Source organism: Plutella xylostella, chromosome Z (assembly GCF_932276165.1).
Source record: "Plutella xylostella chromosome Z, ilPluXylo3.1, whole genome shotgun sequence".
NCBI lineage: Eukaryota > Metazoa > Arthropoda > Insecta > Lepidoptera > Plutellidae > Plutella > Plutella xylostella.
In genome coordinates this window covers 12,270,057-12,295,775 of record NC_064012.1, presented here as the reverse complement: position 1 = coordinate 12,295,775, position 25,719 = coordinate 12,270,057, and the positions used below count along the sequence as shown (strand labels likewise).

Genomic DNA, 25,719 nt, shown 5'->3' with positions numbered 1-25,719 from the left:
CCATTATTAGGCTAAACAATGTTATGCGAAATAACTTTTTACTAAACGAGATTTATGCCATACGATTTTCGGCGTAACGAGACTTTGACCAAACGTTACTATGCAATACGAGATTAGGCAAATAAATCTTATGCCAAAAAAGGTAGAACCACATCGGAGTAATCGGTGAACATATATAAAAAATATGAAAAAAAAGATCCCGACGAATTGAGAACCTCCTCCGTTTATTGAAGTCGGTTAAAAAAAAACAAATAATTGAAATGCATTTATTGGAATAAATATGTTGCCGTTACAGTTATGGCATATGGAATAATATTAAGCTGATTACATCAAGATGTTGAAAACATTAACAACTAACATTCAGTAGGTATTTTTTACTGCAATATAATCAATCTAATCTAATCATACAGCCTAACAGTTAAGAGTAGAAAGTAAGAAAGGACGGATTTGGCAAAATTTGCAAAGATTCTTCAGTATTTTCGAGGTAAGTAGATATTTAAATTAGCTTTGCCATTTCCGTTTTCTATTCATAACTGACAGGCTATAACTCCACACAGTTAACGTCATAGACACCAATAAATATATTTTTAAGTATGTAGTTGGTTTAGTATTTTTTATGATAAATTTTAAAATTTCTGTAACTAAGTAGGTAGGTATATCAAAAAATATACCTTATAAGTAAATTCGTTTCTGCCATTTCGTAATGAGCAATAGTTAGATAGTTTTACAGAGGGCTTAGTGGGTTTGGACTATTTCGCGCCATACAAATTCACGTAAATCGCCATTACTCAAACGGTGTCTTAAAAACCCAGAACTCCGCAAGTTAGGTTAGTGAAGTAAGTACAGTATATCTATAACTTGCACTTTATGTAGTCGTAGATTCCAAATCCTCATATTGTGAGATGATCGATTTTAATTAAACACCCTTGTGCGCATGGCCGTATCTTATTCAAACACTACAACTACATAATATAGCGCACCACTAGGATAAACAGAATGGACGTTGCAAAGCCGACCCTAAATAATATCACAAACTCTCTCCCAAAAAGGATAAATACTATGGCCTGTCGGGATTCGATCCCCGGCCCTTCTATACCTACTGGTCATCCAGTCGTAAAAATATGAATGCATTTGAGCATTCAAACTTTAATTTGAGTGTAAAGTTTAAGAAAATGATTTTTATTTTTATACTAAACCATCTTGAGAATTCCACTATAGTGTGCCACAAAGATGTGTTTAAACATTAGATGTGCTTATGACTACAAGATTTCCTGTAAAGATTTCAAGTTCCTATGGAACTTTTACACGATATTTAGTTAATGATAATATGTATTAGGTATATTATGGATTACACGTATGTTTAGGTAACTGATTGTAGGATAAATAGGTGCAACATAATAATATGATTGAAACTAACTATTTTATACGTAACAATAATAATTACTTATTTAGCTATCACAAAGCAGCTTAGAAAAAAATTAGATATCAAATGAAAGGGTGTAGGTAGGTATGAAATAAATTTAAAATGGAATGCAAACCATGAAACGATACTATTAGTGACCTACCTATACAAATGAGATCTTGATCCACGAGTTCCATTATATTTAAATGAAGATTTTGCTAACAGAAACACACAACACAATGTATGAGTACTTATGTCTGTGAATATCAGAAAAAACATCTAACATCAACAATTAACTTAGCCATTTTTGCTTTGATGAGATCGGACAAAAGGATTTAAACCGCCCCCACAGTGGTCAAGCGTGGGAATGGATTTTGCTTGCTTACTACCAATTTCTTGTGGGGCAATGAGATGTAACCTTTTATTTTGTTGGCATATATCAAATAAGCCACAAGAGATTGCGTCTCATCCGCGTCCACATCCTGACCCATCATCATCAAAGCAGCTTGAATCAGGGAAATATCAATCACATGTTTCTTTTCTGCCAAATAAACCAGGCGGAATAAGTTCCTGTACCCAGTGATTTTAAGTTTCTCAACCACCAAGTATATTCCGGAGTTAATGAAGAACCCCTCATGTTCGGTCAAAGCATCGTCTATTCCCTGTATATTCCCAGCCTTCACCGCAGTCACCAGCTTGTCAAACTGCATCAGGTCATACTTCTGCAGAATATCGATCGAGGGCATGTACCCTAGTATCATCTTCACTGGCACCAAATAAGTTAGGATGACCCTCTTGTTTTTAGCGCTGTCCTTGTTACACATTTGGAAAGCATATGTCAGGCATTCGTCTGCGGTCTTGTAGTCACTGTCGATCACAGCCTTGCGACCAACGAAGAACTTGTAAGTTATTTTTTGGGACTGTGGAAAAGCATCTTTCATTGGCGAGGCCTCAATAGCCCTTATCAGTGGTTTGCAGAGATTGAGCTGCCTGATGCGGAAATACACCTTAAGCAGTTGGTTCACAACGTTGAGCATGCCCACTCTCTTTGTGACCTGCATTGCAGTGCGATTGTCGGCCGAGCACACTCTGAAGCAGTTCAGCAGGCTCTCGGCTGCTTTCTCCAATGTTTTTCCACGTAAAATCGCTAAAATGTATAAAGAAAAGTTAGTAAATAATCATGCCATTTTAACAATCCAGTTGCAGAATGATCAATGGGAGTTCAAAATTCTTACTGTCGTTGATCTCAGCGGCTTGAGCCAGGAGGCGTAGGTCGACACACACAGTGTACATCAGGGGCAGGCACCAGTTCTCTTCCGGCTGAGCCTGCAGGAGTTTCACCACGGATGCCACGCATGCACTCTGGCGGGCGCTAGCTTCGATGTAGTCTTTGGACTTGATCGACTGCAACAGAAGAACGAAGGTCTAATAGGATATATTATGATAGTTTTATTCATATAAGTACTAGATGTCACCCGCGATCTCCACTCACGAAGGCGTTTTCCTGTGAAAACGCAATATGTCAGCCACCAGTGGCAGTGCTATTCAAATCGTTATGGGGTAAAGTACCTACCATGTAGGTTAGTAGGTAACTACAGTAGTTAGGTTTATTGCGTAGGTACAGTAAAGGACAGAAAGACCTGACCCCTCTCAGAAACATTGTTACTATGAGAGGGGGGTCAGGTTTCTCTGCACTTGACCGTACCTACTATCTACATATTGCGTAATACTAGGTAGGTACTCGTCGCGAAAAAAAATATATTCGATGGTTGATATTTTTTTACCCCACAGCGACAGCTGTCAGATGTAGTTAATGTAGTAATGTCTTCTTCTTAGTACCTATATTTGTAATTACAGCGCCACAAACTTATCTTTTCCGGTGAGAGCGAACTAAATTGATACATATCTCATTATTTACTTATGAATTATATATTGATATAGATTAGACGGGTTTATGCAAACCACAAGAGCGTATACCACTACTGGCAAACTTAAAATCTTATAGAATTATGAAATATTACACATTTACGTGAGCTGTCACCGGAACAGATAAGTTTGTGGCACTATATATGTGAAAGCTTGTTATTAACTCATATGATACCTATTACAATGTTATATCTCTGTATTTAAAGTTGCTTTCCAAATAAAATAAAAATGTCGTTTAAATAATCAAAGCGAAGTTTGAAGCCAAAATTAGGCCGAGACTTTTTTTTAAGAAAGTGACAGTAATAGATTTTATTTTGACGCAAACCACCTTATTTTATAAATATTTTATTGTTTTACCTATGGTAGGATTACTTGATTTACTTAAATCGAATTTTCGCAAAAATACTAGGAATATTGGGAAAACGCGCATAATCAATAATAATCATAGACAATTATTTATTGCGCACGCAAGAGTTTGCTTATAGAGAGACGCTTCGCTTTGCTTTCGATGAACATAGTTATATTGTGCAGTTGTGCACCTTAACTCGCTTTGTTCGTCGTCGTCGCACCTACTTAGCAAAGAACATATCGCGAAAACTCGAGTTATCAAATCACCCTACGACATTAGTTACTTATACAAAAGCACAGCAGTTATAATGTTAGAAATAAGTAGGTACCTAGTGTACCTACCTGCTTGTTACTTAAGTATACTAAGGCGGGCTTTTTGCCAAAAAGCTATTTCTTCCATCTTAATTTAAAGAGATTATGAACTATTTTACCTTGATGCAAAGAAGATGGGCGACTACAATGTCGAATATGGGGGCGATGCCTTTCCCCTTCACCAGTAGAGGGATCTCACACAGCTGCAAAGGGCGGCTCAGAACATGCTCATCGCGTAAAGACAAAAGTTTGCCTAACTCAACCCCTTGTTTGGCCTTAAAAGCCCTTTCCACATTTTCAGTATATTGATCAACTGTAAGGGTAGCCATTTCTGCAATTATATGAAAAATATGTTACCACGCCGTTTACAGTGTGCAACAAGTAAAACAATGCCATTAAAGACGAAAACAAACTTACCGACGCCGGCTGCTGGGGATTTGTAGATGCACGGATACTTGGAACAATATTAAGTTACCAAAGGCTTAAATATTGGATTGGGACAAGCACTAGCTCTGACGAGCACTGCACAAATTAATACGCAGGTGCACGCAGGTACATCTCACAGAAATTGCTAGTTATTGGTTGGGGGGTTGGGGGGGGCTCGCTTGCACTAGCTTTATTGATCCTTCCCAGGCACGCAGCGGAGCAGGGCCGGCAGGGCCGGGGGCAGATCTATGTTATTGTTGTTTGTTTTTGTTGATGTTGGCACAAACGCACACATGCATTATAATACAACACGTAGATAGGGAAATGTAATCAATAATATGGCAAGGATGAGATAGCGAATGCAATCCTACCTACGAATATCTGTCTCGCTCGCTTACATCAAAGCTGTATTTAGAGTGAGCGTGACATAAGCGTATGACCGTATGTCTTTTCTCTATAGGACTTTTGTCATGCGCGGTAAACGAGTTGGCGTCCTAGATGTCCTTGTTTGTCCTAGATAGACCATGCTTGGAATAATTTCATGTTATCGTACATGACGTAATCTGTGCGTAAAAACATAGAGTACCTAGTTAAAAAGAAAAAGGTCTATGGATGCGGTGTCAAATTGACAGTGTTGCCAACTTAGCTACTTTATATTTTATTTAGATAGTCTATATAAGAATATTTTATATAAATATTTCTAAGTCACGTTAGCATAAGAGACACCTGTATAATTGTATTGTATATTACTGGCGTAATTTTGAACATATTGATTGTAAGAAAAAGACCTGGATTTTACAAAAATAACGCTGGCAACACTGGTGCCTTGTTCCTGTCTGATTTCATCCGTTTTTGGTCGTGTTTTCAGACTCAATTTTGTTTGTGATATTATGCTGTTTTGGTCTTGTTCTTTGTAAATTGAGTTTGGTCCTGTGCAATTTTCCGTTGAGGTAAATGATACACCGTATAAACCACAATCACAACATTCTTAATTAAGTTATACTGATAGTTGTTAAATTTTATGCACACATCATGTAGTTAATATGGCATACCTCCAAATATAAACAAAGCAACAATCTGCTAACATCATAACCGCAAAGACTTGCACTTTGGGTTGCTATAAATAATTTTAAATAAAACAACTTTATAGTCAACTATCCCAACTAGTGTTTGTGACCAACTTACATAGAATAACTTAAAATATTTGTTTCAGTTTCCACACTATCATCATGGCCTGGACAGGATATCAACGGTTTTTAGCCCTCATGATGGTAGTCACAGGTTCTATCAATACTCTGAGCACAAAATGGGCTGATAACATCAAGTCTAAGGGGTCTGATGGCCAAGTCAGAACTTTTGAGCATCCATTTTTGCAAGTAAATTAATTAGAATTCCTTAACATTGAAGCACTTATTAGGACTATTATTAAGTGGTATGCAACTAAATCCGTGCAGGAGGCAGCCACCCTCGGCATGAGCTGGCACAAAGTCGAAGGTGTGGCACAGGACCGGTCAGAGTGGAAATCTACTATTCGAGCCCTATGTCCCTGATTAGGGATCCCAGGACCTGATGATGATGATGATGATGCAACTAATTACAATTATTTTAAGTAAATTTTTTACCGGACTATGGCAAAGGGAAAAAAATAGGTTGGATGAAATTTAGTCTTTGTTTATCAACTTAGTCATGTTACAATATTGCCTCGTCAATATACCTACATAATATAGGTACAATATGTTTCTGTATGGGACAGATGTTTGTAAATGATTCACTGTTTTGATATCACATATCATTTATTATATCAGTGAAATGTATAAATATTTTAATAGTTATTTATTAGTTGTTGACAGTAGGTATCCAAATATTATGCCTTATGAGTTATGGTAAATAGTATGATTATTTAATGATAGAGGAGATCATCCTTATAAGAAATATAACAATCTCTCTTCTTCTCAGCAAACACGTTATTTTCATTGTTGTATCATTAAGTTTGTTCTATGGTTAAATATTATATTGTATTAGTGAGATATCAAGATTAAATTCCCTCATCATCTGCCATTTTGGCCTCAACTTAAGCTTTACATTTAACTTAAGTAAGGAATATAGTGCTGTGCTTGGCCAAATTATCAATGAGTAAGACTAGTTCTTTCTTCCATATTTGGTATACAGCCACAAAATCTAATTCATAACAAACCCCTACATGGCTTGATATGCCTTGCCACTCCAATTCTATGTACTTACCTATATAGTTCATTAGCCATTTCTGTCTGTATTAACAGACCACCCTAATTGATTTTCATCATCATTATAGCAGACCACTGCTGAACGGAGGCCTCTCTCTCTCACTGGATGTGATCTAAAGCTTTCCTACCTTTCATAAGTCACCCCATCTGGCTGTGGGGCATCCTAGACCATGATCGCCTAATTCTAATGTATCTTCATAGGATAACACTATCTCTGTAGCTTTCACATGATTGACTTCCTCTTTCCAGGCATCCACCATGTTCCTCGGAGAGATGCTCTGCCTCCTCACCTTCAAGATACTGGTCTGGATAAACAGGAACCGGGAGACAGGCCACGCACTGACCAACGGCAACCAGAACTTCAACCCATTCCTCCTGTTGCCCGCAGCCATGTTTGACTTGGTAAGGAAATACTTCGTAACTTTTACTCAGAGACGTTACTGTAACACCATCATCATGGCTCTAAATTCACGTCCCTCGAGCTATAATCCTCCAAAATTGAAACTCAATAGAAACTATTTTTGATGATGCCAAAAAATAGTCGTGAAATAGTCATAAATAGTCGTGTTTTCCAAAAAAATAGTCGTATCATACTTTCGGAGTTAGAGCCATACTTTATGGAGGATTATAGCTGGAGGTCTCCAGCTATAATCCTCCAGTCTCTTCTGAACGAACGGTAAGGCCTATCGACTTGGTTATGGTCTCAAAAAATAGTCGTGAAATAGTCGTAATGACATGCCAAATTTCAGAAATAGTCGTCAAAAGATAGCAGAGATATAAAGGTACTTTGCTGCAGCCCTGGTGGAGGATTATAGCTGGAGGTTTTGAAAATATCGAATATCTTTGGAACTACTATAACTATCGGTTTGAATTATGTCTCAAAAAATAGTCGTGAAATAGTCGCTTCTATTTATTATAATTTTAAGCTTGATAAAAGCTGTTAAATAATGATATCAAATTCTTCATACAAATCAATGTGGACGAGAATGCCAAAGCGAGCCAGTACATAAAAATAATAGCACCGTAGCATTGAAGTACTCATATCGAATTTATCTATAAATCATTTATATCGTCATATTTTGCAACAATAGTATCTAAACAAATCTTTGGTATGACATTTTATTGCTTTTGCTCTTAGCCTTTACCTTACTGTGTACAGAGGAAACGTATGCCTATACACGCACACATTGATCTGTTATCTTGACAAACGATAGCGATGACGACTACGGCGATGTAGTACCTAGGTCAGTTATTGTCATCCCTTACTATCCCGTGATCAGACAAATATTGCTATCCTTGTCTCCTTTCTAACCGGCATGCATCACACGCATAGAACGCGTGAGCAACCGCGTCACCGGTAACATCTTGACGAGCGATAGCAAACCGGTATTTATTACGTCCCTTACTATCCCAGGATCACACAAATAGTGCTATCCTTGTTTATGTGCCCGCCGCCCCCGCTCCGCCGCCGGTGAAGTTGGGATTAGTTTTTTGCATGTTTTGTTTGTTCATTTGTTTACAGTTTAGTGCAAACCATGGCCACGATTGGTGTTATTGTTGTTTGTTAAAATATTGTGAGTGCTCTAAAAGCAAATGAATATTCAAGATCTTATATTCTAAAAGATATATATTAGTGGATGCAGATAAGAGTGTTTAGTGAGTGCTATGTTTGAATATTGCAAGTAAGTAATAAAGTAACCTTTTGAATACTCAACATCAAAGCAAGCCATCCCCAGGCTACTACAATATAATTTTGTTATGCTCATCTGATTTATTAACATGATTTTTTATTGAAGTAACGTTTTACGTAGTAAGTTTTAGTCCAAAAACTTTTTTAACCGACTTCAAAAAAAGGAGGAGGTTCTCAATTCGTCGGGATCTTTTTTTTTTTTTTTTTTTTTATTTTTTTTTTTATGTATGTTCACCGATTACTCCGCCGTTTATGAACCGATTTTGAAAATTCTTTTTTTGTTGTATTGAGTTGTTAATATCTATGCTTAATATGTATGGGGATTGTTATTCAATTAGCAATTTTACACTATGAGCGAGTAAATTGTGCATACATGCAATCAAGGCATTCATGTACATCTTAGTAGATACGAAATATGTGGGTATCATCGATTACCTACTTATGGTAGACCTAGTTAAATGTGGATATTTACCCCTCAATAGCAAAAAAAGGCGTTATTGTTTGTATTTCTGAATGAAACTAGGCAAATAAATATATGTATAAAAAATAATTTGTGTGTAACCTACCTATAAACCTACCCATTATTATTTCAGGTGAAAACACAGCCCATCAATGTAATGCGCTAAAAAACTGCCATGGCTCCGAATACATGATTACCAGATAACAAATCCTGGGTAAGAATTTATCACTATTTTCATATGATATGGTGCTTATACTAGGCCTGAACAGTGTTGTGGTGCTGTGGTGGAGGCTGTTGATAAAGTTATAACAGCCAATTTACTAATCAAAACTCATTTGTACCTATCAGTTACAATCGACAAAAACGTGTTTCTGAACTCAATGTCAATACCTATGTAAGTAATTCACACCCTGTGAAATTTCATACAAGTTTCAAACGCACCGACCGACCAAACCGGTTTTGGACAAAAGCCAAATCGTTTTCTCAGCTATCTCTTTCGCCCAAAAACAATAGAGGTCGGTTATCGGACATAAATATTGAAAAAAGCGAATACATTAATGAACAGTATTTCTTCTCTACCTTTATCGCACAAAAGTTTGCAGTTACAAGTTATTGTTGCAATAAGTTACTGATAAAAAATTTTACTCCAGTGTTTGCTGCCATGTGGTCTCCAAATGACAAAGTCCTTAGCGGGATTTAGCACAAATAATTACCAAACAAATAGTCTAGGTGAAATAACGTTGTTACTATCTACCTACTCGTATATCATATAAATATGTAGGTATATATATATTAAAAAAACAAATATTTTTACTAATAAGACGTTAATTTGCCTTATTTTTTTTTCAGCGCAGCTTACGTGTGTGCTTCTATAACGTCGCAAGCTACAGTGGCTGTTCATAATTTTTGCAAGCTCTACACATACAGGATTCAGTTATCTGGGCATTATAGATACCCTATTATCACCTAAGAAGTTATTTAGGTATATTTATTAAAACCATTAAATAGAGGTGAGTGATTGAGTTAATTAGTATATATATGTTTTATGATTTTTACATCTTATTTAAAAATAGAAAAGTGTATCTGCCATTCTTGGAAAAGTTAAAATAAATAACATATAATTTAGGTAATAGGTATAGAATAGGTAATTTTTGATTATTTTTTTTTCTATCAAATAAAGATGTTTAATTATACCTAAGTATCTTTATGAACAAAAAATATTAGTTTGGGATACGTGAGTTTCAACTACTCGTATGATGTTTAAACTATTGCTGCTGTATCTGATCTCGTTAATTTTATTCTTAAATTGTAATTATTTGTCTCACAATATGAAACGGGTACCAAAAGCAAAAGTATCATTAGAAGCCCAAAAGGATGTGTTTGTGAAGTTTAGAGACACTTTTCGAGAAGGTTTACCTCATTTCCGCCATGAAGTGTATAGTCAAATACAATCTGAGTTTAATTATGTAATGTCAATCAGAGCTATACAACTCAGCTTAAAAAAGAATTATACGTTCTTTTTCGGGCATGATGTGAACCTTTTCAATAGCCTTCCAGCATTCGAAAATGACTTACATTCAACATTTGATGATTCCTCAGATAGCAAGACTCATATTTTTTTAGTAGATACAATCACATGGAATGAAATCCGACCAAAAAACTATTATTATAAAAGAAATGATCGACCAAAAAATCAATACAATATTAAAAAAAGATTACCTATTAATAAATGGTCAAATTTAATACAGTTGCAGCTTTGGAAAGCATTGCGTCTGCTTTGCACTTGGTGCTTTCAAAATAACTGGGCCAGTAATGAGTATGATATTAAGTGCAATGGTTACTGTAACCAATGTCGCGCCAACATTTCCCTTTCTTCTCACTTAAAAACAGAAAATTTTATAGAAGTTAAATGTACAATAACTAACTGGAAACAAAATTACAAACATTCATCTAACGTAAAAAATCAAATCAGACCCGAGTACAGAAAAAAATGGCTCATAATTTACAGCAAGAATCAGCGGCTTCTATACGTTACAAAATGGCTTCCGAATTAATGTTGGAAGACGATCCTGAGCCCTCAGTCTTGCCAAAATTAGAACAGTTACATCAGATTAGATACGAACATAAAAAAGCAGACCATTTTCATGAGAATCCCGTCTTATCCCTGGCAGCGATGAGCGAAACACCACCATTTGACACATGTTTAAAATATATATCTGCCAAACCATTTTATACCTTTTATTGGACAGAAGACCAAATAAAATATTATAAAAAATGCCAAAAAGATTATGGTTACATTAGGGTTTCAATAGACGCAACCGGTTCAATTTTTGATAAAAACCTTCGACCAATAGTTAATGAATATACGCAGGTAGCATTTAAAAACCAAGGGCCAATATTTTTATACGTTATAATGACAGACACGACTGTTGAAAGTAGCGTACCAATTTCGCAAGCAATATCGGAAAGTCATAATATGGCTACAATTTCTCACTGGCTTCGCATGTGGTTGGCAGATAATAAACCCCCAAATGAAGTTGTCACTGACGATTCTGCGGGATTACTTGGGGCAGTGATTAAAGTTTTTTGTCGATTAAAATCTACCAACCAATATTTACAGCGTTGTTTTGAAATATTAGAATCAAAAACGACACACTTGCCAAACTGCTACGTCCGTCTCGATACTTCGCATTTTATTAAGACGCTGTATAATCAAACAATATTTAAAAATGTAGATAAGAGAGTGGCAAATTTTTATATTAATTGTTTACGAACCATAAAAAAATCTACATCATATGATGAAATTAAATCAGTAATTAACCATATATTTATCGTTGCTAATAAAAAATACCGAGGCTCGAACGTTAAAGTACAGGAAACACGTTGTGAGATGTCAATTAAAATATTAAAACAAATATTTTTAACTACCACTCCAATTTCTGACTCAACTTCTGATTCCATGCAGTTTCAATTCTCGACTAATGAAGGTGATCATCGACCTACCTTTTGGGTTAGCGAAGAATTTAATCATGATGCAGATAATCCACTGACTGCTTATTACGAAGAGTTAGAAAGTGCTGAGAAAAAAACACAAGTTACTGATGAGGAAATATCGGACATTGAAAATTTATACTATTTGCCAAACTTGAAAGACACACTACTTAGACTTCTAAAAAAATTACCTCTATGGGGAAATGTGATGAATATTTTTTTCGGAACGAAAGATAACGCGCCTAGCAGTTCAAATGTAGAAAATTATTTTAAAGATATAAAAAAGTTGTTTTTTAAGACCAGTCTTATTAAATACCGTGTAGATGAGTTTGTAATAAAGCACCACCCCTTAATAACCGGAGCTCTTCGCATAGCCACAAGCAAGTTAAATGAGAAAGACGAAAACGTTGATCCGAGAACCGTAGACTCACAACTCACAGAAGATTTTGATAACACATTTTATAACAATTCCATATATAGAAAACAGCCATTATACATAGAAAACTGGAGGGGTTTAGTAACAGATAAAAAAACACAAAAAAAATTAACCGTAGATTAAATTTACATATTTTAAAAAACGGCAGCCTTTCTACTTCAGGTTCATCTAAGATCACATTTACAAACACTTGTGCATTTGATTCACTTGTTCAAAGTTTATCAATAGCTTTCTTAGATCGATGGACAATAAAGAGGTACATACTTGAACTGAAAAACGACTTGTCACAATTAATTAAAAGTTTAATAACGTATAAAGATAAAAAACGCAGAGGAACTACATTGATCCGAACCAAATCTAAAGTCTATAAACAAAAACCAAAAGAGATTTATTCCATTCGGTCGAAAATATTAACACATATTTATAGGACGGAAATTTCTAAAAATGAAACATCGGTTAATTGCGAATGTAACATCACTCATATTGTAGACAATTTAGGTACATACGGAATTTACAGCGCGGACCGCTACTTGAAATGTTCAAATGTTGAATGTCAAGTCAATGACAATGTAGCTAAAAGGTGTACTTACATACCACTTGACATTGACTTGATTAAGTCTAAAGGTTTCGAGGTGCTAAGCGAAGCAGCGTTAATCTATGATGAAGAAAGAACTTGTAAACTTCCAACATGTACGGGTAAAAATGCTTACCATTATGAGGTATCCAATTTCATATTTTTTGAAATTAACGATAGTGATCCTTGTAATGTTGAAGATATACCCAAAGATTTAACATTACAAGGAATCAATTATAAAATACTATCGATTATTAACTATTCGGGAGGCTCCGGAAGCATGGGACACTATACCTGCAACTGCTATCGTCAAATAAAAAATAAATGGAATTGTTTTGATGATTTGAGAAATAAAAGTAGCAACATTTCATCAAAAGTTTTGCCCCATTGCCTAATTTACACAAAAATATAGTGAGAAATAATGATAGTAGGTATCTTTAGGTAAGTTTATAGATATTTTAAGAATCTGTGCTATAAAATTCAGCCTAGTCTAGTAGTTAAGTAATAATTTGGTTAGTGATATAACTTTACTAAAAGAAAATTAAGTTAACTGAATGTGATATTATTACTTTTTATTCACATTCAAAAACCTGCCAATGAACCAGCTGTGATTATTTATTTTAAATAAAGCTAAATTTAATAACATAATTTATATTTAAACTTGCTTATAATAATGAATGTTTATATTTTATTATAATTTTACCAAAAACAGGGACCTCTAAATTGAAGACTTGGTGCCTTTAGAATAGCTAATGATTATAATTACCTAAACCTATGAATGAACAAACTGTGATTACTCTAATTATAGCTTATTATGATAAGGCTAGTAAATAGTTTATTTTTGAATAGTTAAATAACTATTTAAGTTCATACCATATTTCTTTTTCAATTGAGCTACGTCAATAATATATTATTATTTAGCAATTAACCAACTGTGATTATTGTAAAATAAGCTAATTATTCTAACGCTAAGGAATAATAATATATATAAATTTGTATATAAAGTTGTTGGGGAAAAATATGTTTATAATAGTTAAATAATAATATTACCAAATATTATCTCTGAATTATGACTTGGTGCCTTTAGAATAGCTGCCATTAAGTTTCTTTTCAATTGAGATACATGAAAATTATATTATGATAGTAACCGTGATTACCTAAACCTACCAATGAACAATCTGTGATTACTTAAAATTAAGCTTATTATTATATAAGGCTAGAAAATAATTATGTTTTAAATAGTGAAATAAATATTCATATTTTTCATTTTCATACCATGTTTCTTTTTTAATTGAACTACGTCAATATTATATTATTACTTAGAAATAAACCAACTGTGATTATTTTAAATTAAAGTAAATATGTTAATAAAAGTGAAATAATACTGAGATAATTGTATGAAACCGACCTAATAATTGTTTAATGAATAATTTTAGTATAAATAAAAGTACTTTCGGCCTGTGATTGTAATTAAATGAGTTATATTTCAAACACCGTATTTTATTCTTATTGCTTGAGTGCTACCCTGTACTGCTTCACATAAACAAGGATAGGACTATTTGTGTGATCTTGGGATAGTAAGGGACGTAATAAATACCGGTTTGCTATCGCTCGTCAAGATGTTACCGGTGACGCGGTTGCTCACGCGTTCTATGCGTGTGATGCATGCCGGTTAGAAAGGAGACAAGGATAGCAATATTTGTCTGATCACGGGATAGTAAGGGATGACAATAACTGATCTAGGTACTGCATCGCCGTAGTCGTCATCGCTATCGTTTGTCAAGATAACAGATAAATGTGTGCGTGTATAGGCATACGTTTCCTCTGTACACAGTAAGGTAAAGGCTAAGAGCAAAAGCAATAAAATGTCATACCAAAGATTAGTTTAGATACTATTGATGCAAAGTATGACGAAATAAATGATTTATAGATAAATTAGACATGAGTACTTCAAATCTACGGTGCTATTATTTTTGTGTACTGGCTCGCTTTGGCATTCTCGTCCACATTGATTTGTATGAAGAATTTGATATAATTATTTAACAGCTTTTATCAAGCTTAAAATTATAATAAATAGAAGCGACTATTTCACGACTATTTTTTGAGACATAATTCAAACCGATAGTCATAGTAGTTCCAAAGATATTCGATATTTTCAAAACCTCCAGCTATAATCCTCCACCAGGGCTGCAGCAAAATACCTTTATATCTCTGCTATCTTTTGACGACTATTTCTGAAATTTGGCATGTCATTACGACTATTTCACGACTATTTTTTGAGACCTTAACCAAGTCGATAGGCCTTACCGTTTGTTCTGCAGAGGCTGGAGGATTATAGCTGGAGACCTCCAGCTATAATCCTCCATAAAGTATAGCTCTAACTCCGAAAGTATGATACGACTATTTTTTTGGAAAACACGACTATTTATGACTATTTCACGACTATTTTTTGGCATCATCAGAAGTAGTTTCTATTGAGTTTCAATTTTGGAGGATTATAGCTCGAGGGACGTCTAAATTCAAATGTTTTAATTAAAATTTTACAATTATTTGTCAATAGTCATAATCTCTTTATTGATTGTTTAGAAAGTTTAGATCATGTTGCTGACACTGCTCTGGCGTCACAAGGGATTGTTGATATTATGACTATGACTCAATGCCCCTCTTTCTGCATGAGCAGTGACAAATATTTCTTTGTTATATCATTATACATTATTATCATTACACACAAAAATCCTAAACTAATACCAATAAAATCTCTTGCAAATGATAAGATGCGGGTATCATACAATGGTAGGCACAATACAATGGAGCTAATATGTAGGGGAGAAAAACCGAGTACAGAAATTGTGGAATAAAAATTATAAGCTTAGCAGTGGCTAAGATCTATGCATAATAATAAAATTATTGAGTAGTTTATTATTGACTTTCTATAAGAATTATGTCATATAATTTTACAAAGAGTCGAGGAGGCCCGATTCTACAGTTCTAATTGGTTGGTTCAGTCGCCATTTTTTCTCCCCAATAACGTAATTGGTCAGAACCTGAAAGGCCCACTGGATAGTGCTGCCAAAGTTTCACTTGGTTTTCTTCCCCATTAGGTTAAAAGTTAACACTTCTTCTTCTTCCTGCAGATCGGCACGTCGATAATGTACATCGGCCTCACTCTCACGTACGCGAGCAGCTTCCAGATGTTCCGCGGCTCCATCATCGTGTTCGTGGCGGTGCTGTCCATGACCTTCCTCGACCGAAGGCTCATCAGGCGGGAGTGGATCGGGATCTGTAAATATACTTCCATATTTGCTTATACTTACTGCATTCATTCTTACATGGCACAGAAGGTAATCTGAGTGTGTCTTTTTATTTGAAGTTATTTAAAAACTAGGTTTTTAAATAGTGAAAATTAATGAATGCAGTATACATACTCTGCAGGCGTAGCGACCTGAAGTGCATCTTGGCCTCAGACGTAGGAAGTCGCCACTGGTCTCTATCTGATGATATTTTGTATATTTTACTAGTATATGGCTTATAGGTACCCCCTCACTCACTGAGAAGTTCCCGACTGGTGGATCGCTGTAAGACGTACAGCCAGTGATGATGATAATACCCCATCATTATAAATCGAAGACTAAAGATAGTTTATTTATTTTAACACTTTATTGTATACAAAATACATACTTAGGTACAATAAAAGATAAAGAGAAATAAACTTAACTAGTATACAAGGGCATCGCCTAAACGCGATCTCTTCCTAAACGTTTAGGCTTTAGACTGCTGATTTGTATGAAATTGCTGGACTATAACCAAACTTTAACGTAGACTACTGTAACTAACTATGTTGAGCACAGACGTCTGATCTTGAGCCTATTTTTTATATGAAGTTTTTTATCTTCAGGATTCCACTATTAAAAGCAAGCTTATGTTATTCAGCAGCATGGCATAAATGAATTCACCAACCAAATACCTATGTACCTATATTTAACAAAGATCGCGATGCGATGTTTATCTACGTACAAAAGACGTCTGCCTGTAAACGGAGTGACTGCATGCATAATGATATTGGAAACCCTGTATTATTATGGCAAAGTGTTGGAATTTTTGTATTTATAACAATGATCAGATTTTGCTGAATATAACTATTTTATTATTTTCATTACATTTCATTTGAGATACACTGATTTAACAGAGTAACTTATCGATGATATGAAATCTAATGTTACACTTAATTATTAGCATACCTGTCTGCTACACTAATGCCGAGTTGCAGAAAGGGACTTTAAGCTAATGTGGACATTAAATCTATATCTATCTCTTTCTGTCCGTATACTGTCAAAGCAAGGCAACAATACATTTAATGCCGACATTAACTTAAAGATCCTTTCTGCAACTCAGTGTAACACTAACTACGTACCAATAGCGAAAGGTCCACATAATATAACACCGGTTTGCCCTACAAAGGAATTAATCCGTCACCACTGCTACGCACTTTTCTTTTTTAAATATATATTTCCGTTTTCTTTGTCTTTGTATATGATCCTGCCCGCTGGACTGACGACCTTAGGCGGGTGGCGGGTAGTGGTTGGATGAGGAAGACCGAGGACCGAGTGTTGTGGCGCTCCTATGTCCAGCAGTGGATGATTATTGGCTGATGATGATGTATATGATAATAAACATATTCAATTTTATTTACAGTGAACGTGATCATAGGCCTTCTCATAGTGGGTATCACCGACGCCCTGTACCAGACCCCCGGAGAGTCGAAGGGCCGCAACAGTCTCATCACGGGTGACCTCCTCATCATACTGGCTCAGATCATATCCGCCTGCCAGATGGTGTATGAGGAGAAATATGTTGCTGGTAAGGATTTTGTTAGTAACTTGTATGAGCTCGGGGGCTACTGCACTCACGAGCAATGAGAAAGTTTCTAATGGCAATAGCATCAAATTACTCCTAAACTGAAAACACTGCAATATTGAACTATATTTAACAGCGCATCAGAGTGTTACCAACTTAAAAAGTGAATATACAGGTCAAATTTTAAATTAAGTTTGAAAAAATTGGGGTCCTTTGGTGTCGACATTTTGTGAGTGGAACTTTTTCATTACTCGTGAGTGTATAAGCAAGCCAATCATATCTAAATCTTTATGTGGCAGTTCACATACTTCTAATCCTTTCACGTTGTGTTACCAATACTTTAATTATAAATGATTTCTCAAAAACGTTATTAATAAAACAGTTGGCATAACAACAAAAAACAAATCTTAAAATGAAATGCATTATTCCAGGTATGAACATCCCGCCGCTACAAGCCGTGGGCTGGGAGGGAGTGTTCGGGTTCTCAGTGCTATCAGTTCTACTGGTCATATTCTACTACATACCGGCGCCGGCGCACTTCGACCACAACGCGCGGCACACGGTTGAGGACTTTGTGGACGGACTTGTGCAGATTGGTGAGTTTGTACAGCTGACGTTGTTGATTTGATTGCTGTTATTATGATTTCTAAAGTTTAATGCCTTCGCAACATTAAAAGCTGTAGGATTTTTTGTCTACGTTGGCAATGTAGTAGGTATATGGATATGGTGGATGACACAATAAACAAACGCGCTCCCACTGCCCCTAACTGCTTCAAACTTCGTTGCAGTTTCAGAAGCCTTTGGCTTTAGCTTTTTCCTCCACTTGGATAGTGAAAGTTATTTGTCGAGACGTTTCTTTTGCACCATCACTCCTTTTTGTCAGTATTGTTTATGACAGACACAGACCAAAACCTTACTTAAACATTTCCCTTCTCCAATCCAGCGAACAACTCTCTCCTGCTGCTGGCCATCACGGGCACGGTGGTGTCCATCGCGTTCTTCAACTTCGCCGGCATCAGCGTCACCAAGGAGATGTCTGCTACCACAAGGATGGTGCTGGATTCTGTCAGGTAAAAAATACAACAATTAAAACAAAAATCATTCAACAGGGTGTCCACTATCTGGAAAGTCAGGGAAAAGTCAGGGAAGCTCAAGGTGGTCAGGGAAAGTCAGTGAAATTGATGGGCCACCTGGAAAGTCAGGGAAAAATGACTATTCAAGCATATTTTTGGAAAAAAATTAGTACTTTATGATATTATTTTTTTCGTGAAATACATAAAGCATACAATTAAATCTCGCTTAGTTTTCAAATATTTTTTACTGATCCATACTATTACATATAGTATGGTGATTTAATAAAATATGACTAAGTTTGAAAAATATGTACATAGTAGGAATTCTAAAAGATTAGCTGATGTCCAATATATTATAGGTTGTTGCAAAAGGTGACTCAGCTCGCCATTATAAATAGCGTTTTAAGACTGTCGTCGTCTTGCGTCGTGTCGCGCGACTGCATCCCTGCAGAAGCGCTGTCTCGGCGCGGCACCTACTTAGTGTGAAATTTGAATGCGATCATAATACAAAGTACTCTGTGGATCGCACAATACAAAAACTATTTTTGTTTTTCGGTTTCGAGGAAAAAGGCAAATGCACTCATTTTTTGAACAAAATCATGGTTTTCGGGAAGAGACGTAGGTACTTTTCAACCATAAAGTGAGCTTCACACAGTTAAAACTTGTCTTTTATGCTATAAAAACCAGTGAATGCCGCTTGACTTTCCAAATGTTGTATGTCTTTTTAGTATTTATCTAAAAAAACTTAATACTACGTACACATTGTAGCAAAAACAAGAATTTTTTTGCGAATTATAAGAACAAATAATTTGACTTCATAAAACGTCTAAAAAGTTAGAAATAATTTAATGTGTAGACCAATTCTATGTGACAATACAAGTATACCTAAGCAGGAACGATTCTTTTCTTAACATTAAGCACATTGTCAGCGCAAAAACATAAAAAAGAATCGTACTGCTTAGGTATATTTGTACTGAAACATGAAATTATTGTTTTAGTGTAAGTATTTGCAATAATTGACAATCAATTAATGTAAGATGCAAAATGATACCAATAAGTCCTACTAGTAAATACGAATCATTCAAGCCTTTAGGCATGAGGTAGTTGTTATACCGTTAATGAGTTTCCTTGACTGCCTTCCGTTTCCATGATCAGATCAGCTCCAGGTCACCATATTTTTTTTATGAGAACTATATTTACATTATAAATTTCATAAGAATGGGTTAATATGTGCTAAAATGGACATAAAAACTATATCTATACTCTTTGTCCAACCCTAAGGTCCCGCCCTTGTGAACTCAAGATATTACATTAAAAAAAATATGAAAATCGGTCCCTAAATGGCGGAGTTATCAGTGAACGTACATAAAAAAAAATTGTGAACATCCTCCTTTTTTCGAAGTCAGTTAAAATTTTGTTTAGAATGATCTCTCCTAAATCACGTCCTTCAGCTTAGTATACCGCTTGTCCAGCCCCCTGTATAAATATTTTACGCAGTCGATATTTCAATAATTGTCAAAGAAATTAAAACAAAACTTCAAGCTTTCGTCTTCGAATTACTTAAATTGTGTTTTTATTTTGCTCTCTGGTCAGGGAAATTTTCTGAAATGGTCATGGAAAGTCAGGGAAAAGTCAGGGATTTTTTTGAAGCATTCAGAGTGGACACCCTGTTCAAATTAAGGAATTTTGAGACCAATTCTATGTGTTTGTGGAAAAATACCTAAGCAGGTACAATTTTTCTTACTTTATTGATGCGGTTAAAACAAATACAAATCATGGCAATGCACCAAAGAACGCGCTGCGAACTGTTTTTATGACTTACTCAAGTGTGAAAAAGGGCCAAAAAATTTCCAACATCACACACTTCACCTAAGGAATACCTACAAATGCGAGCGAGGGAGACGCATCGCAGTAAGCCCTATGAATATTCCACTCAAATGTTCAATACATTCCTTGCAGAACCTTCGTAATCTGGATGGTGTCGCTCGGCGTGAAATGGCAGGCGTTCCACTGGCAGCACCTCCTCGGCTTCGCAGTTCTAATCGTCGGCATGTGTGCGTACAACGGCCTGATGCCGCGATGTGGTAGACTTGAAATGGATCCTGAAGCGGCGCCAGTCGTCAACGATGACCCCGAAGATGGGGCCGATGAGGCGTAGTGGTAGGGAGTAGGCCAGTTTGTTCCGTATCTATATACTAATCGACACTTTGTACGTTTATTGTAAATGGGACAGTTTGTGGGACTGGATTTGTTTGCAAGGAACAGCTATTAATAAAAATCCAACGAAAAAAGATAGTTTCGAACGGATCTTGTCTGTGACCTTATCTGACCTTTTGGTGCTATTCTATAATGGACAGATAGAAATATACACGTACATCATACATACAGATAAATCAAACTTTCATAAGTCCCGGCTTTTTAGGTGTCCGGATGTATTGTGTTATATGGAACAAATGGGTAATACCAGAAGAAAATGTAGGTAGGATTTCAATTCGGTGATGATTTTCGCGGCATAGGAAAGAAATTTGTAGGTTTTTAGGGAATTATTTTTCTCGTGGGTTAGTTGAGCAGTATCATTGAGTTTTCATAGTAATTGGTGATTACTATAAATAGTATAAATGATTTATGTTTCTTTATTGCCACAAACAAACTTCAGTATGTTTCTTTGAAAACCTCAAGTGTGGGGATAACAAATCTATTACTAATTATATTCTTTGGTGAGTCATTTTGAGATGACTTTGCTCATGTTGGCAGGTTTTTTTAAATTATTATTAAACCAAAGTAAGGTTTCGAAAATATGTAGCTACACTCGAAATGGTGGTTATAGAAAGGTCATATTTTTATTTTACATTACATTTATTAAAAACGTTTTAGAGATTAAGCTGTCTGTTGGAAAATCATCATAAAGTGATTAGATTTCTTTGTGAAAATACTTAATTCCATTATGTTTTATTATTTTATAGGTGCTAGGACTGAAAATATAATATATTAGTAATAGGTGCAAATCTCTTTTAATAATCTTGAACTATGATACCTATTAGGCTATAAAAATATATCATTAAAAACATCATACATACTTGTTTACTCTTTTTCAAACATATTTTATAGAAATAAGAAGCAAATCAAGCTAATCGTAACTATATAGGCTAATCTGACGCCAAATAAAATAAACAAATAATATTTTTTTACTACATTTATGTAGGAAAGCTAAGAATAAAGTGTTATTTAATTATTAGCATACGGCATTATATAAAATTTGTGATATTGTGCTCAATTACATAATGTGGCGATGGTTAAAAAAACGAAGTATTTCACATACACTTACATAATATGTTTATCGTATAGTTTGATCGATTTGTAGTTTTTTTATATGTACCTTATACCACGTGGTGATTAGTGTGCCTATTGGAATCAAGTTATATGTTTATAACATAACGCTACTTATTTTATGATTTAGTGAACTGATTTTAAAACATAGTGCTTATCTGTATGGTAGATGAAGGTAGAAAATAAACAGTTTATATTATTATAAACTTATTTTTATTTATGTCTATACTTTTACAGCTACAGCGGCAGCGTCTTTCTTTTCAGCTGGTGGCTTCTCTCCAAGGGCTGAAACAAAGTACAAATATTTCATTCAGGGCGTAACTTTCAGGTTTTAACCCTGCATGTGTAAATAGTAATCATTAAGAAACTGACTCTGGATTTAACTATTAATTTGTTTAATATGGTAGGCCTCATAATCTTGGTGGGACTAAAAAGAACATAGGTATAGCATGCTCAACTAAAATGCCAGACTTTGATTATCGATAGGCAGCATTCCATATGGGTGATGATGAGTAATGGCCCTTCGACCACAATCGTAATCAAATTAAGTGCATTAATGTAGGTACCGTAACGCAGCAAGTATACTTACGTAGTATTTCGCCATTCACATAAAAGAACACTCGGACAGCCGATATGTCTCGTTTGGCCGCGTCTTCTCTGAACTCTGCCTTGAGGCTCTTCCGAAGCGTCCGCGCCGCAATGTTGGAGAAGTTTATATAGCTGAGGACATTTCATAATTAAAGCTGCGTTTATACGATAAGCAATGATATTCTATTATAAAAATCTGATTTGTAGGTACGCATAAACCGAGTGACTATTCCTATCCTATGATACTCGTATTGGTCCTATTTTCAAGCTAGAACCGAGAATACCTCTACCTATCGAGTAAACATCGACTTATCATTCTCTGCTAATTATCGGCTATATAGTGCTACTCCAACCAACTACAACAAAATACCCAAGTATACATAGTTTTTTGTTACATAGGTATTCTAATGAATGAATATAGGTAATTATGTAATTACTTTAAGCCAGCGCTTCTCCAGTTACTTGCACTCATTTTTATATTTATGCTCTGAGTAATTTTAATTTTACTGATGTTTAGTTCAATATTCACTTGACCATAAATAAGTGAGATCGTCGTTTATTTTATCTATGTACCTAATCTCTAATTTTTTATTGGAAAGAATTGTGACATTTTATAAGTGATGCTACTAAAAAAGTTTTTTACCGAAAAAAGGAAAAATTGCGATCCATTTCTGGGTAATAATTTTTTCTTAATATTTTTATACAAAAAGATAAATCTAAATATTTACTTGCTCAAGTAAACTAATACAAAAATAACAAATATTTAAATATAATGGCTGTTCCCGCGAGCTTCGCTTCGCCTTAATAAGTTTTCCCGTGGGAATTCCGCGATAAAAAGTAACATATGTGTTAATCCAGGGTGTCAGCTAACTCCATTCCAAATTTCATTAAAATCGGTTCAGCCGATTTGAAGTGAAGAAATAACAAACATACTCACATACATACATACATACATACACACCTACACTTACAAACTTTCGCATTTATAATATGAAGTAGGATCACGACTCACGACCAATGTATCGAATTAATTTTAATTGCTTTATTTTATTCTTTAGCATGGCATCACTTCCTACTAAATTCAGGGATAATAAACCTTTTTAATCAATTTCAAAAAAAGATTGTCTATTCGGTAAGTACATAATTATATGTTCGGTATGTATGTAAGATTATTGGAACTGCACCATATTGACATATGACAATATATTATGGCTAATAAACAAATATTCAAAATTTTATAAATGTTTATGTACCTATGTATGTTTATAAATGCTTGTTGGTATGTATGTTTGTCCACGCATATCTCCGAAACGATTGATCCGATTGTCACTATTCTTTTTGAGGGTTCCGTACCTCAAAAGGAAAAAAAGGAACCCTTATAGGATCACACTTTGTTGCCACCATCCCTTTTCTCGGAAACGGGTAAAGATATCAAGCTGATATTTCGTATAGATGTACATAATTATGATGAAATTAAAAGGAAAACTACCTCAGGTAATTAAGTAGACTTGTACGGAACACTCAGTGCGCGAGTCCAACTGGCTCAGTCGGGTAAGCGCCCGCTTCTCAAGCAAGAGATGCGGGTTCGAATCTCGGCGCTGACATGTAGGTAACAATGAGTTCTTTGAATTTAAGTACAATGTATACCATCGCTCTTACGGAGAAGGAAAACATCTAGATATGTGAATCACGCTGATCATGTAGATCAGCGTGGTGGGAAATGGTCCAAGCTTAGGAAGGCAGTATGGAGATGCTGGAGGCGCTTCCCCATGGCAAAGGGAGGATCCTCCGACCGTAGGAACCAAGTGTAGGTTTCATCAAAATCGGTTAGTGAGTTTTCAAGATATGGACGTGGAAGTGCTATGATGTGATACTTTATGGTGATAGCTATCACAAAAGAGGTTTATGAGATATATTTTTTCTGAGGTCAATGACTGTCACGATGCATCTGTCACATTGACTGATTTTCATTAGGCTACGTACTACGGCTACCGTTTCAAAAAGAATTACTAGTAGTTTTTAGATATATTTTCTACGACAGCGATAATTACTCGTATATAAGATAATTGAGATTATCTTTAATTGTATTTTTCACTGTTTGTGATATATTTAGGTACGGTAATTATTTCTTACCGTAGGTAAATCCCCTTTTAATTTGGAGCGCCGCACTTAATAAAATGGATACAGGGATTTAAAAAAATATATTATAGTCTCAGATGTCCAGACTCGTATTGAAAAAGTGCTCAGCCCAAAAAGGTTTGTGATCTCTGATTTGTCTAAAATTGATAACTGTCAGAATTCCGTAAGATTACTAATTACAGTGTAAGTGGGACAGTCAGTAACTTTTTCTGTGTTATCGTAGACTATTTTATAAAAAGCTCATAGACTACGACTGATATCTTTCTCTTTGAAAAAGCTCAAAATAAAGATAATAAATATGGTATCGTGTTCTCGTGAGAAGTACAGTCAGCTGCATAAGTAGCTATACACTTTCGTATCTTGCCAAATTCCCAAACTGCCGATTCCTTCATCTTGTTAAGTATAGATAGTTTGACAAAGTACAAAAGTGTACAAAAAAAAAATAGAGCTACTTACGCAGCTGACCGTGACCGTACTGAGCCGCGAGCATATTATTCGATACTATTTTCGAATCTACACGAAGGGTCACTTTTACCAAACGCTAAACGTATTTAAAACAAATTTTATGACAAGGTAACTAAATACGTCTAGTTTGGGGAAATTCCACCTAACATATGGAAAAAACAAATGTCACTTTTGGAACTAACTTTGCCACTTTGCCTTACACTTTGACAGTGACAGTTGACGATACGCAACGTTAACGGAGCATCGAAACTTGTGCTCACGACTCTGATGTTCCTTGGTTGCGTGCGTGCCTACTCCATCTAGGAGTAGGTATGCCCCCAAGGAAAAAGTTGTATTATCGCCATCTCATTGATTGAGCACTTTTACGTTGATAGCTTGAAACCACGTTTCTGACTAAAAGAAACCGACCGATTAAAATCATAGAAGTAATAAAACATTAAAACTAATGATTTCAAGATTAGGTAA

The 25,719-nt window shown here is 35.3% G+C and overlaps 3 protein-coding genes across 3 annotated transcripts; 1 reads left to right on the top strand and 2 right to left on the bottom strand.

The window, feature by feature from the left end:
• Positions 1-252: 252 nt before the first annotated feature.
• LOC105388137 (PCI domain-containing protein 2) lies at positions 253-4,790 on the bottom strand. Its single transcript, XM_011558989.3, has 4 exons — positions 4,406-4,790; positions 4,108-4,319; positions 2,638-2,806; positions 253-2,549 (listed from the first exon to the last, which is right to left on the bottom strand). The coding sequence occupies exons 2-4, from the start codon at positions 4,315-4,317 to the stop codon at positions 1,738-1,740; spliced, it is 1,191 nt and encodes a 396-aa protein (XP_011557291.2). The 5' UTR covers positions 4,318-4,319; positions 4,406-4,790; the 3' UTR covers positions 253-1,737.
• A 413-nt stretch (positions 4,791-5,203) lies between these two features.
• Positions 5,204-22,264, top strand: LOC105388138 (solute carrier family 35 member F6). The gene is made up of 8 exons (XM_048632655.1): positions 5,204-5,364; positions 5,628-5,790; positions 6,907-7,059; positions 15,943-16,090; positions 17,501-17,665; positions 18,094-18,258; positions 18,606-18,732; positions 20,695-22,264. The coding sequence occupies exons 2-8, from the start codon at positions 5,644-5,646 to the stop codon at positions 20,891-20,893; spliced, it is 1,104 nt and encodes a 367-aa protein (XP_048488612.1). The 5' UTR covers positions 5,204-5,364; positions 5,628-5,643; the 3' UTR covers positions 20,894-22,264.
• On the bottom strand, positions 22,109-23,201 carry LOC125491210 (protein stunted-like). Its single transcript, XM_048632656.1, has 3 exons — positions 23,088-23,201; positions 22,652-22,782; positions 22,109-22,347 (listed from the first exon to the last, which is right to left on the bottom strand). Exons 1-3 carry the CDS (start codon positions 23,120-23,122, stop codon positions 22,286-22,288), a joined length of 228 nt encoding a protein of 75 aa, XP_048488613.1. The 5' UTR covers positions 23,123-23,201; the 3' UTR covers positions 22,109-22,285.
• Between the last annotated feature and the right edge of the window lie 2,518 nt (positions 23,202-25,719).